The following is a 14417-nucleotide window of genomic DNA, read 5'->3' on the forward strand; positions in this document are numbered from 1 at the left end:
GTATTCCCTAGAGACTCATTTTCACCTGTGGTCTGTTAATGCAGTGTTATTTTATATTCCTGTGTAAAACATCTCAAGATTAAAATGAACCGTGCTCATCTAAATAAGGATGTATTATTATATTCTTGTCCATCTATTTGGCACTGATCTGCAGAGCATGGATGCTGAAAAAACTACTAGACAACAGATGGCAGGTTTTTAACCATGCTAACCCTTGTCTGTTGTGTATCTCTCAAACAGATCTCGACTCCTACAAGAAAAGGTACAAGCGCAAAGAGATCGAGGAGATGCAGTGTGAAGTGCAGAAGACGCACACTTTCTCCAAGATCCTCACCAGCAAGAGAAGCCTGGACCACGTCAACAAAATACTGAAGGTCAAGCGGCTCCAGAGGCAGGCTAAGACGGGCAACAACGTGGTGAAGCGGCGAAGGGGGAGGCCCCGGAAGCAGCCACTGCCCACGGATGAGATCTTGGCTCAGATGCCCGTGCTGGAGAAATGTGTGGACATTCCCAGTAAGAGGAGCCTCCACGGTGGCCTGGTGCCCGCCCAGCTGGAATTCTCCAACCACGACTCCATCGCGGACGCCATCGAGGCAGTGGTCCACCAGGCCCGGGCGCAGCCCAAACCGCAGGCTGCGCAGGGGTCCAAGCACTGGCTCAAAGCTCAGCCGGAGGACCAGCCAGAACGGCTGGCACGGAGGGGCAGAGGGAGCAGAAGAGAGGAGGCGGATCATTAGAGAGTTTCAGAACAGTGCACTGTGAGTTCGACTTGCACTCCCCACCTTTGGATAATTTCTAGGCGACAGCTGAAATACTCTTCATGGGCATTCTCTGAGGATTCTGATAATGAATGTGGTCTAAAGTGCCCCACTTTTTGTTTTGTATATGCCATCACCGAAATCTTTTATTATTATAATTATTATTTGTTTTGTTTTTCTCTCTCTCATGGAGACATTGTTGAGCTTGTATTCTCCCAAAGCCCATAACTCAAAGGATTTTGAAATCTATGGCTACAGCCATGATCTTACCAGCAAGTGTAAATGAACTTTTAATACAGTACTGTGCACTTTTGGGGTTTCTTTGCCTTTTTTGGTTCTCTCAAGTCAAAGCACAGTACTTAAAGACCAATGCTGACGAAATTGGTCATCAATAACTCCTAGACAATACATATACACAAACACGCTTGCCTGCGCTCAGGTTTGTTCCGGGCATGAACTAACGGCAATACCCTTGAATGAGACCCTTCTTAAAACTGTCTTTGATGGCTATAGTTTGATTGTACATAGGAACGTATTCTACAAACATTTCAAAGTGAAAGTATTTTAGATTTACTTGTACTGTCATCATATCAAATAGAAAACTGTACAATATTCAAATAATGTTTTTAACCAAATACTAGAAATAGATGGATGTGACATACAAGCTTGTGTTCAAATGGAGAAAAAAAAAACATACAGTATTTATTAATCAAATCATAACGAAGTGGATGCATCACAGATTGAAGGACTGTATTAGACAGCAGACAGAGTGTAAAGTCAAATCTTTGGAAATCTTAGCTTAGGACGTTCATCATGTCGTACATGGAAAATTCTATTCTTGCATTTAAAACCAACACAGCACTTAATCCAGTCTCCTTGTCCTTGAAGATGGGTCTAAGTACTACACAACGTCACAGTGATTATTTTTTTGGTTGAATAACCAACGATATCTGGAAAATATTTTAGTAATATCAGTTGAGTGATTTCTCAGTCAGTTACTTGGAGAAAAAAAAAACAAACAAAAAAAAATGCTGAGTAACTGAGTTGCCTTTCCCAGAGTCTATTTGATAATGTGCCTGCTCTTACTAATAAAGTAATAATAATATGTTGATATACCTGTCAGTATTAGATGTTTATACAACCAAAGTTTCAGTCGTTGTATTTCATATTATAGGTGGGTTGGTTTTTGGTTTAGGTGCTTGTAAATGGCATATAAAGGATGGAATGTGTGGATCTGAGAAGTAGAATTCACTACTGCATACAGTACAGAAAGCTGCATAGGAAAGTACTAGCAAGAAATCAGGCTTCAATGTAGTACAGTTGTTCTAAGCTCTTTTAGAAATGTAAATTCAGCTGGTCATAATGCAGAAAGCTCTCTCCATTTGTGGTTTATTTCTCAGTTGTTTCATATATGTGCCTTATGTTGTCAATAAGTCCATAACATTTCAGGTACCGGAAACTATGAATGGCAAGAAATCGTGCTTAACATATAGCAGATATACATATATTCTACGTATACATACATGGTCATGAATGTACATATGCCTGCTGTCTCTCCTGGTCATTAGAGCTGTCATTGTTTAGGTGCACTCGCGCAACAAAACAGAATGTGCAGATCCGATTGGTCGTCTTAAAAACGATCTGCTCCCATATTAATTTGAATCAGACTCTCACGTTTTCTGTGCGGTTTTGGCGGATCTGTGTGAAAAGTGAAAATCTAGCAAACAAGACCAAACTGTGCTTGCGACAATTCAAATAAGACCACCACACTATAGCACCGTATAAGGGTTGTTATGACATGTACGTTCTTTTTTACTATGCATCAGGGTTATACCTGCAAATTGACAGACATGTAATGACTTTTTAAGAGGAACTACTTTTATAAGCTTTCTCTTTTGGTTCAGTCCATTTGACAAAGAGGTCTTATTGAACATTTCAAATGAAATGATCAAATGTAAAAGTCTGTAATCTGGGTTTTAGTTTCTGCCTACAAGTGACTATCATTTCTTTGCAATTCTTATCACTGCTTAGGGCAGAAAAATCAGCCGCTAAGCAGTCGAGCCTTAATCATTATGTTAAATCCAACAAATTAACCCCTGTAAATAGTAGAATGGCCTGTCCGTTATTAAACAGCTGACCATGTGGACTGACTGTGCTCACTCTACTTAGAATTGCCTAAGAATAAATACAGAATATGGAACATAACGCAGCCCACAGCCGAAGACTATGTGACTTAAATCATCATTTTGTGAGAGTAGAATGTTAAATCTGACGATGACTTTGCGTTAGAGCCAAGAGAAATAGTCCTTATTGGCTGGCAGCTATCTCAGTCTGTGGCACTAAATTGGACATTTCAGCATGTCTCCATTTAGGACTGGCACTGCAAACCACCTGGAGACACTGCCAAAAATAAAGACATCAATTATTCAGTGGCTACAACCACTAAGAATGGACAGAAATCTTGCAGTTGAAACCAAATTGTATACAGTAGCAGTATTCCTAAATGGTACCATAGATCTTCAGTTTATCACAGGAGGTGTTAATAGCAAGGTGTTTGGCAGCTCATATTTTTTGGCTTCTGATGTTTTAAAAAAACACCAGATATCCAGATATATTTTTCTCTACCAGCTGATAAAATGGTGCCTTGTGAAGTTACGGTGTAGTTTGTTCTTATTTTTTCTTAGATTCTGGCTCTTAAACAATGATAGTAACTCATTACATGCTGTTTTGTGTCATGTAAATATGGTCCAACTTGATACAAAGGGTTCATTCGACTGGTCACTTCACGACAAAGATCACTTAAGATAATGTCAGTTCCGTTCAAAGATTGTCAACAGTATCATATCTGTATTAAGCTATTGAAGAAATTCCAGTGCAGGTGAAGAATCAATTGAAGGGTAACGTACTGAATAAGGGCACAAGTCAAATTCAGCATATTTTGGTTTTTATAGGTACTACGACCATTTTTGATAATACTTTTACGTTTCCTGAACCCGCTTGCCCTAACCGATTGATTGTATGCACACAAATTTTGAAGAAGTCAAATACTGAATTTCAATTTGGAGAAGATCTTATACATTGTTTGATAAGTTTTTTTAAGAAATGGTTTTTAATTCATAAAGCATTTTTGTAAATTGTATGAATATTAAAGAAAACAGCAAATAATGGACATATATAGGAAAGAATAAATATTGAGATACGCAAGCATATGCATTGTACATAAAATGTATGTAGATATACACCCTCATGTTTTTGTGTACCTGTGTATACACATTTAAAGATACGTATACTGCACTGTACATATGTACATACATTTAAGCTCGCATGTGTTTGGTCATATTTGCCGTTCATGATCTTGTAGGGATTTTTTTTTATTATTATTTCTCTTTTAAGCTCTTCTTTTTGTGCAACCATCTCAGTGCAGTATTGAGCACTTAAATACACTTGACCTTGTTCATGTCATTCATTGTGCAAAAAAAATTAAAAATGGATTTATCAAATGTTTGAATCTTACCATCTTTCTTATTTGTTTGTTTTAAACTGAGGACCTGGTACTCAGTTAGTGGTGGGCAATATGATGATAGTATCGTGATCAATTACATCACTATAAGCTTTTTTGAGCATATCGTAGAAATCTTCAGCAATTAAAGAACACAGCAACTGCATGTTTCATTTCAAAGAGTGCATAGTTACTCCTGTTTATTGGATTTAGTGTAAATAATAAAAATCAATAAAAATCTGACATTGTACTGAAAGGCAGTATTCATAAGGCTATACAGTACCTACATAAGCCTTTTATAACACTGGCATAAACCTATATGGATCATTCTACTGAAGTGGTTCAAAGTCAGCTGAAAACACATTATGGATTTTGCTTTGAATGACTTCATTATGCTTCTTTTATTAAAATAAATGGCATTCCATTTTGTCACTTTCATAATAATCACACCACCAAATCTTTATGAAATGTTTCAGTATTGATGATTTTGGCTAATTTTGAGCATAACTCAAAAAATAAAAAAGCTAGCCAGTACCTGACTAGCAAACACAGCTCTGAACAGTTATACTTATTAAAACACACTAAAAAAAAGTTTACTTAATTGCAGAAAATGTGTTTCTGTAGTGACAATTCTTTTGCACGCTGAATATCAGACTTAAGTGGGGAAAAACTAAACTGTAGTTCAAAAAAATTATTTTTAAAAGATTCAGAGAAAATGGGATCCCTAACAACCATGCAAGACCTGGTACACCACCAAAACTCTTACCTTCAGATAAAAAATACTTAAAGGACAGAGAATCAGTCTCACTCCCTGCTCTAAAATGCAGGGGTATGGCTAAAATAAGGCCCCGCCTACAGACAAAAAATCTAACAATGTCAGTCTAAAATAAATTAAATAAATAAAAAAAAAACAACACTATTGTGTTGTTCTAAGTATTATTTGTATTAAGTTGAAATTTAGGGTTTAGAGTTTGGCACAGCCACCTTCTAATAGAAAGCACCCTATAAATGATGATTTTGTATATATTTAGCTTACTACTATCTCTATTCATCTCTTGGATTTAAATACATCATAGTATAATCCTTGTAAATATGTAAGGTCTGAATAGGTTTTTTTTTAACCAGTTAAAACTAATTTAGTATATGTAGGTTTATGTCAGTTGTCATGGAAGGCTTATGTAAGTGCATTAGTCTTACAAATGCTACCCTTCAGTATCACCCATAGTTTTTAAAAAATTATATTTTTGCCCAAACACCCACCCTATACTCAATTAACCATTTATCATGGAATAATAATTTTGCATGCAAGTAGGCTTGCAATTGAAAAAGCATGACCTGATCAGTCATTAGTGTCAGTATCTCCTATCCTTTTAAATCAGTTCAATGAGTACATCAGCTGCCTGTAGCTATTAGCAATAGACACACGGGCCGAAGTTGCGAATTTATGCCGAAAATGTGACTACAATGAAACGCACCTACAAATGAAGCATTACTCTGCCATTTCACTAAGCAAGGCTGGCTTCTGTCAGTGCAATTTGTACTGGTGAACAATGTAGTGGAGGGAATCCCCACTCACGGAGGTCTACGCCTCTTGCACTCCCCCTCATTGTATTACTCTAACACTGCATAGGAGAGATAAATGGATTGGACCGCGTCCCAGCCATTGGTTGGTGGAGGCAAAGTGAAAAGTGCTTCACCATAGGCTTGTGCCTCTCTGTAAAATTCCTGTTGCCATGGCAGCTGGGTGAACTGCCCAAATATTCTGGTGCAGCGCTTGGCTCGCATAAAATGTCTCAACTCAATCTGGTGAATGCATGAAATTAAGGCAGCGAGATAGGCAAGCCGGGGCTTCTTAAAATACTGCGGCTGTGTGCTTACAGTCTAGAACAGGGTCAAAGCTGCACATCTTGATTTAGAAAAACATAGTGATGGATAGGTTGATAATGAGGCTATAAGACTGGTAATTGTGGGACTGAATCCAATTGCCATGACTCATCTGTATTGCTGAAATTAAAGAATAAGACATTGGAATTACATTGGTCATGCAGATGCTTCATATTACTAGGATATTATTTGTTTGTTCACAAGCACAGGAGAGATGCAGCTCCATCTGACATTTCTACAGCATTTTAAAGTATTTGCTTTGACAGAAAGCGTTACTCCCTCTCAAACAGACATGCTGTAAACAGCCAGTATCTAGAGATCTAATATCACCATCATGGCAGATATTTACTTACACTGATTCAAAATCTCGCATGTTTTTCCCCCACAGGGCACACGCTTCAAAATACCGCTGAGATATTCACTATCCATCTACGGCATGTTTACTCTCAAATAGTAAAATATTGCTTGCAGCTTCTTATACAGGTTGAAATTATAAAGGGAAAAGCCATTAAATTAATTAGCTAAGACATCAGACCTGGATTGGTTAGACCATGGTTTATACTACCAGTAAAGAGTATGGGCCACTTTCAGGTCATTGTAGGTTCATCTTGCAGGGACATAGATGGATAGAGACTTTTGGCCTGTTGCTATTATTTGAGATAGCATTCTCATCAATGGTCAGTTTCTAATCCCAGAGCAGCTCTTGGTTTGATGTTTTGGATGGTGGACCAATCTCAACCAAGCAGTGACACTGATGTGTAAAAACTCCAGCAACACTGCTGTGCCTGATACGCTCATACCAGCCCCACACCATGATACTACCATGCCAGTGACACTGCTGTGCTGAGAATGATTCACCATCCAAATATTATTTGGACAACAGTCGTCAAAAACTGACCACTGATGGAGGTGGTAGAGGACAATGTGCAGCAACAGATGGGCTACTGTCAGTAACTGCACACCTGCAATACTATGCAGAAGTCAGAGACCACCCTTTCATTTTTTACATTTCCAGTTAATGACTATCAGGTAAAAGTTATTCATTTTTCAGTATCAGGAAAAAAGCAGAGAACATATTAAAAAAAAATTACACAGGTCTCAACAACTAAATATTTTTTAGTATTAATGTGTCCATCCATTGCCTTTATTACAGGTTCCATTCTTATCAGAAGACTTGTTTTTTGTTCTCCAAAGGAATTTGCAAGAATATTTTTCCAAAGTTCAGTCTTTTATTGTTTGCATTTTCTGCGTCTCACAATCCAAGTAATCTCAATTATAAATTCAGACCCATCAGTCCATAAAAAACCTTTCTCCAAATCTCAGAGGTCCAGTTTCCATGTTCTAGTTCTTTTTCTTTGTTGTCTGTTTTCTTCACAATAATGTCTTTTTGATAGATACACATCCTTTCAGGCTCATGGCGCTGAGTTGTCTTCTCACAGTAGAAGGACGGACAAAAGCACCTGTGGATTTTTTCAGATCTGAAGCTGGTGCTTGATTTCTGTCTCTCAAAGATAAGTATTTTTTATCTGATGGTGCCAGCTGTGGTGGTCTAGCAGGTCTTGCATGGTTGTTAGGAGTCCCATTTTCTTTTAAGGAACAGCTTTTGTTGTTAGGACATAGTTACATTTTGTTTTTTAAGATTGGAACGATTGGAAGAGTTAAAGTGGTAGTAGGTGCACAAAAGTATATAGTAGACAAACTAATACTGACAAATTTCATATTACACTTAGTGTTGGAGGCTGTTGTGTTATTTTCTTATGGTGTTATTTTTTTGGTGAAGAAAACATCTTCACAACAGCCAGATCAAGAATTCCCTTGAGGAGGTTGGCATATTTGTGTCAAAGTCAACTGTCAAGAAAAGGCTTCACCAGAGTAAATACATTGGGTTTACCACAAGATGTAAACCACTGGTAAACCTCAAAAACAGGAAGACCAGATGGGTTTGCCAAAAAACATCAGCAAACAAAAAAAAGGTGCACAGACGCAGATGAGACAACGATCAACTCGCATTAGAATGATGGGAAGAGAAGAGTATGGAGAAGGGAAGGCACTGCTCATGATGCAAAGCATACCACCTCATCTCTCAAGCATGGTGGAGGTAGTGTTATGGCATGAGCATGTATACTGCCAATGGAACTGGTTCCTTTGTATTTGCTGATTATGTGACTGCTACACAGTCTTCACAGTGCACATGGACAATGAACCTGGGGCACACTGCAAAAGCATAAAAGTATACTTTTTTAAAGCAAAGAAGTGGAATGTTCTGCAATGGCCAAGTCAATTGCCTGACCTCAATCCAGTCGAGCAGGCATTTCACTTACTGAAGGCAAACAGAAGGCAAAACAACCCAAGAGCAAGCAGGAACTGAAGACAGTTACGGTAAAGGCCTGGCAGAGCATCACCAGGAAAGAAACCCAGTGTCTGGTGTCTGTCTATGGGTTCCAGACATCAGGCAAAGAATGTGCAACCAAATATTAAAAAATGACAATTTATGTTTATGCTAGTGTGTCCAATTACTTTTGAGTCCTGAAAAATGAAAGGGGGAGGGGCTGTTGTAATTCCTACAGATCTGATACCCTCAAAATACCCCCAGATTAAAGCTGAAAGTCTGCACTTTGAGCTCATATTTATCATTTTATTTACACTTCAAAATACTATGGTACATAGACAGCTAAAATAAAAATAACTTTGTTGGTGTCCAAATATTTACAGACCTGACTGTAAAATAGGTGGACCTATTGCTGCCACCATAGAATGTCTATGCTGGTATACTGTCATATTGCTTTTCAGGTATTAGCTTTTCATATATTTTAGCAATATATTTAAAACATAATTGGCATTAAATACTTTGTGTGCTTCAGACATGATTTCCAGATTTCCAGACAGTTAATTGCAGTATGTGTCATTTGCTGGGTGCCTTAGATTGTTTTGAAAGAACACAGAAAAAAAGAAGAAAAAAGAGAACAAAACAGTCCAATCAAAACAAGCACTGTCCAGTCTGTGAGACATTCTTTTAACATAGAGTAGCAGTAGGAAAACATGGGTTCATTAACTTTATCCAGGACTATGGACTAACAGGACTATGCTTAATCCCTGTCCGGGAAACCGATCTTCAACGTCCAAAAGTGTATAGATGCCTGCTCATATGTTTCTTCTGAAATCAAGGGTACTAATACAGGGTTTGTCCTCCCATTGCTGCAGTAACAGCCTCTAATCTTCTGGGAACACTAGATGTTGGAACATTGCTGTGAGGACTTGGCTGTATTCAGTCAAAAGAGCATTAGTGAGGTCAGGTACTGTTGTTGGATGATTAGTTCTGGATCACAAACGCCACTCCAGTCTAAAGGTATTCAATGGTGCTCCATCCCTCCAGAGAACACAGTTCCGCTGCTCCACAGCCCAATGCTGGGGGGCTTTATACCACTCTGGCTTGGCATTGGGCATGAGGGCCTCATGTGCAGCTGCTCCAGAGCATCCCATTCTATTGGAAATGCTTTGCTATGGAGATTATATAAGCTATGTGTGCACATCTGACAAATGCTAGCCACATAGTCAATCTGGAAAAAAATGTGACACTGAATTTTAGCAGCACTAGATGGACCTCATAAAGTGACCAGTAAGTGGCAGTACAAGGTATGTTCTTCTAATATAATGATAAGCGTAGAACTGTTTAGCCTGAATCAACTGTCCTCCTAAATTATGATGTCATGCATCACCCCTCCTGTCATCCACTGACGAGAATGCATGCAAATGTAACTGTGGCTGCAATTACATACAAATGAACACATTGACCCTTTGACCCAAACGCCCTCAGAACTCAGCATGTATCAGCTGCTGTTAAATCCATTCTTCTTGACCTCAAGTGTCATTATTTAAAGCACCAACAAAAGGCTGATTGATTTTTATCTTTTAAATACATTTATGAACATATTTTTATTTTGACTATTATTATTATTTTAGAATATTATTTAACTGTTAATGTAGTTCCTTCTATTTTATACTATGAAAGCATGGGCTGCTGCTTAAGCAATCCTTGATCCCAAGTGTCAATATCTCAACCAAACTGTCAAAAAATAAGGAAGTCAAACTACACAGGATCTAGTCAAGTCAGAAAGCTTTAGCTGCATAAGCCTTGTTTAAATACTTTTTTCCAAAATGGATTTATGACACTCGACTCAAAACTAACCCACCGCACCACCGTCTCCAAGAGCAACATGATTAATCACAGTCTGCGCTGCTCGGCTTGAACACAGACAGGCCTACAAGAGTCTCATTCATATGCAAATGTTGCATCAACCCCTGACAGAAAAAATCACTCCAGGACGAAGAAATATTCCACAGCAAATCATTTCCTCTTCAACCCCCCCACCCACTGTCTATTTACACACCACCCCTCCCCTCGCCTCCTCCAACTCCGTCTCTTATTTCAGTCCTATTCATTCTAAAAGCACCACTTACTGTTCGGGTGACATGCCATGTCCAACTTTTTTTACAGTATCTACACAATGTCCAGTAGAATAAAAGACTAAGCTTTTACAACTGAACCTCATAAAATCACAACATAACATCAGACCACCTACTCTGTGTCTGATTCATAAAACTTTCGCATGATAGCAAAACCAGCAGAGATTTGAGCGCAAATGACGAACCATCTATGGTGCGTGAAAGCAAGCGCTAGCCTACCAATACCTTATTTAGAAATCATTTACAATTCATGCACATATTTTAGTAGGGAGCCAATAAAACAACTTCATTTGGTGGATCGTGAGCCAATGGCTGTGCTCGTAGGCAGAGTCTGAGGTCAAGCAGCGAGTGCACTGCTCCCCATACTGACCAAACTTTATAGTGTAAAAATTATGATGACTGGAAAGAATGAAATGTAAAATAAAACAAAATGTCTTTTTTGTTTTGGGTCAGTGTCAGTCGTATAACACAAAAGCACAGTGTAATATGTCTTAAAATGGAACATGAAATAGTTCCAGCATTTGTTTATATGAGGGATGCTTATGCCTTTTTCACGGTGTGACTCTTTTTTTGGGGTTAAAAATATTTTATGACCCCCTCTTTGCCAGCTTAAGTGAAGCACTTCCATTTTAATATTGGTAACTGTCATCTCTACATAACATATTAAACATGATACACTGAAAAAAATTACAAATTTTTTTTTGTAAAATTTGTTCTGAAATTTGCTTGTCTAGTTCTATACTGGAGCTACAAGATTAATATAATATTATGAGGCTATGAGGCAAACATATTAAAAGTCTATGACACCCAAGAATATTTTAGGTAACACAGCTTTCTATTATATGTCAGCGATGTTAGCATCATAGCTCCTAAACAAAACTAAGGAATCAAAGAACAGACCAGGTTTTCTTGGTTTGCTAATATGATGTTTACAGTGTATAATGATAAAATAATTAGTCCACTACCCCAGTCAATACACACAGTGCACAAATAATGTATTACATCAACGGTGTTTTCACTGCACTGTTCTTAATATCAGTCTTGCTTACCTACACATTAGCCAACCTCTCCAAGGTGACACACTCCTCCCTCTCTGACTCCCTCTCACCAACACAGTTCACCTCCTGCCTCTTTTTCTCTGTCCGCTGATTTTTACCCAACACCACAGTTAGTGAACTAGCCAGCAATATTTTATTGTAGTTTATTTTTCTCCTGAGGTCCTCTTATGATGTTTGTGTGGGTTTATGTGCCCAAAACAGTCATAATTCAATTTTGAATGACCATTTCCAATGTCTCTTTATCCCTTACAACTAAACATACTGTTTTTGTTACTGTGCCTTTAAGACTGATCAGGGTAAATAAGCTCTGTCTGGGCTAAACACTCCTTATAACTTCAGTGTGAACAGGCAGGCTGAACAGGCAGGCTGTTTTGTAGCTTAATTTCTGTATGTGGTCTATATAGGTTGCAGAAGGAATAGTATGTATGTAATGTATGGTATGTATGTAATAGTATATATTTATACATACTGTAACACACATACACACACACACACACATATATATATATTTTTTGACACATTTTAAAACTCACATACAATGATCTCTTTTATAGCAAAAAAGCAGGGAAATTTAATTTTTAACTGTTGTTCCTTACATAACTAAACACACTGAAAACAAACAAAAACAACAGTAGTTTAACAGTAATCACAGTAAACTATTGCAAGATATCTGGATACACTTTTTGTCCAAAAGTATCCAGACACGCCTTCTTAATCAGTGAATTCATCTACTTCAAAGAGCTGGCAATTATAACGAGGAGTCAATTTAAATACATTTTATCACTCAAAAATAAACTGGATTTACAAAACATTCAGTCTAGACATACATGTCTGAGAATTGAGTAAATATGCATATAGGCCAATTACATTTTTAAAAGGATTCTGGAAACCACTGGATGTTAAATCTGTCGATTTTCGTGTCGAACGAGGAAGAGGCAGTGATTGAGGTTTGCCCACCAAATGACCCAATGGTAAAAAGCTATTTGGTGCAGCGTCAGAGCTGGTTTAAGGTGAGCCTGGCTACTTCCTATTTCTCCCGTTATATCGAAAACATGACTCCAAAATGCCAGAGGGCACCTGTGAGAAAGTCCTCAATGAATGGGAATGAATGAAGCTAAACAGCAACCTGTATATATTTCCTTTGTTTCTACAGCAAAAAGGTTTTAGGCAGGATGACACTAGCATTACTGCTAATTGGTTAGCATTACTGCTACTAAGTGCTGATTGGTTGGCAAGCTAATCAGACCAATGAGTGAAGCCATTCACGCTCACTGACGTCATGAACATGTTATAAAATCCTACAACTGGGGCTCGAAAGCGCTCAGAAAATAACAGCAGTGTTAAAATGTTCTCTGTTTAGCAAATGAATGCATTCTTCTGTAGTAAAATTAACCTACAGTGTAGGAAATAAACCTATAGTCATAAATAAATAAATAAATATTTTACTCCATACACATTTTTTTCATTTCATATATGCAAAATCTATAAACGTATACATTTAATTTTACTTCACATACATAAAATGTGTGACTACAAACATGCATTTTTAAGTTTCTGCTGGTGTGGGTCTCCTCTCTTTCAGGGATGCAGACAAATGCCACTTGTGTGCTTATAGCTCCCCCTTGTGGAGAATCTTCAGTCTGCAAGAGCTTTATAATGACCTGCAGAGACTCTGTTTACAATTCAGCCTGTGAACTAATCACCAAGCCAGCACTTTGAGAAATACATTTTTTTTAATATATTTTAATAAAGTACAATACCTTTTTTCCACTAAATACCTTTAATTAATGTCAAAAGACAACATAATTTACTTGTTTACTCACTATTGTAACATTTCAAACAATTCAATGCCCTCAAGGCTCACCTCTCCACCCACTAGCATCTAACGTTAACCTAAATGTTCATTATCCATTTATGATATGAGAATTATAAATAATAAATGTATCATAGTGCAGGTTGTGTAGGATCCCTTTGAAAGTGGTTACCATGGATGAACAGCATTATGAATAATACGGAGATAAACAGGTGTCAGGGCCGTCTGTGTAGTGTTGATGGAAGATAACTGGTGAGGAATGTTGTTAAGAAACTGGATCTTTCTGTGAGTCATGTGAAGAGTGGTGTCAGTATATACATAAGCGGCCCAATAAAAATAATTTTGTGCCATGAGCCCAGTGCGATTGCCCCACCCCTGAGTAGTTATGCCACTGGGTGTGGTAAACAAATTCACAGGGCAGTTAACACTGTTCCATTAAAAATGATGACTAAGAGCTAGATTATTCTCACAAAGCGTTTAGCCTAGATACTACCTTAGATTTTCTTCTTCTTCTTGAAGTTTTCAATCATTTTCTCTACAATAAATCCAATCCAATGAATAATATGCATTGAGACCTGACATGGTATGGTCAGTTGTAAAGGTATCAGAAATTGTTCATGTGTCTGACAGGGCTGGGAAACATGCACTATGATCACTTCTAGGTTGATTTCAGACACACCTTTTGGGAAGCACAGGTTAAGTATGAAAAAAACTCTCAAACAGTAACATTTGAATAACGGTGATATGTCTGGAAACCGCCTGTAGCGCTGTTCGGTTAATTTGCTTTCAAATGAAGAAACAACATTCCAGTAGGCATATTTGGTCCAAAGTGAATGTAAATTGTTGAGAAAACCACAGTAACCAGAAAAGTACGATGCAGATGCTGGTGGAATTTCACATTAATGCCGTTATTGAAAAAAAATAAAGACATGGAAGTTCCT

General features: G+C 37.8%; 2 protein-coding genes across 2 annotated transcripts in view; one reads left to right on the forward strand and one right to left on the reverse strand.

The window, feature by feature from the left end:
* Positions 1-1773, forward strand: part of setbp1 (SET binding protein 1) — a 50373-nt gene extending 48600 nt beyond the window's left edge. The window contains exon 4 of the mRNA XM_036598740.1: positions 241-1773. Coding sequence (XP_036454633.1) covers positions 241-737 — 497 coding nt within the window. The 3' untranslated portion in view covers positions 738-1773. The remainder of the gene's footprint in view (positions 1-240) is intronic.
* The window catches only part of cdk7 (cyclin-dependent kinase 7), a 104592-nt gene that overhangs the window by 66262 nt on the left and 23913 nt on the right, over positions 1-14417 (reverse strand). The gene's annotated exons all lie outside the window — the stretch shown is intronic.

The sequence above is a fragment of the Colossoma macropomum genome, unplaced genomic scaffold, assembly GCF_904425465.1.
Source record: "Colossoma macropomum unplaced genomic scaffold, Colossoma_macropomum, whole genome shotgun sequence".
Taxonomy (NCBI): domain Eukaryota; kingdom Metazoa; phylum Chordata; class Actinopteri; order Characiformes; family Serrasalmidae; genus Colossoma; species Colossoma macropomum.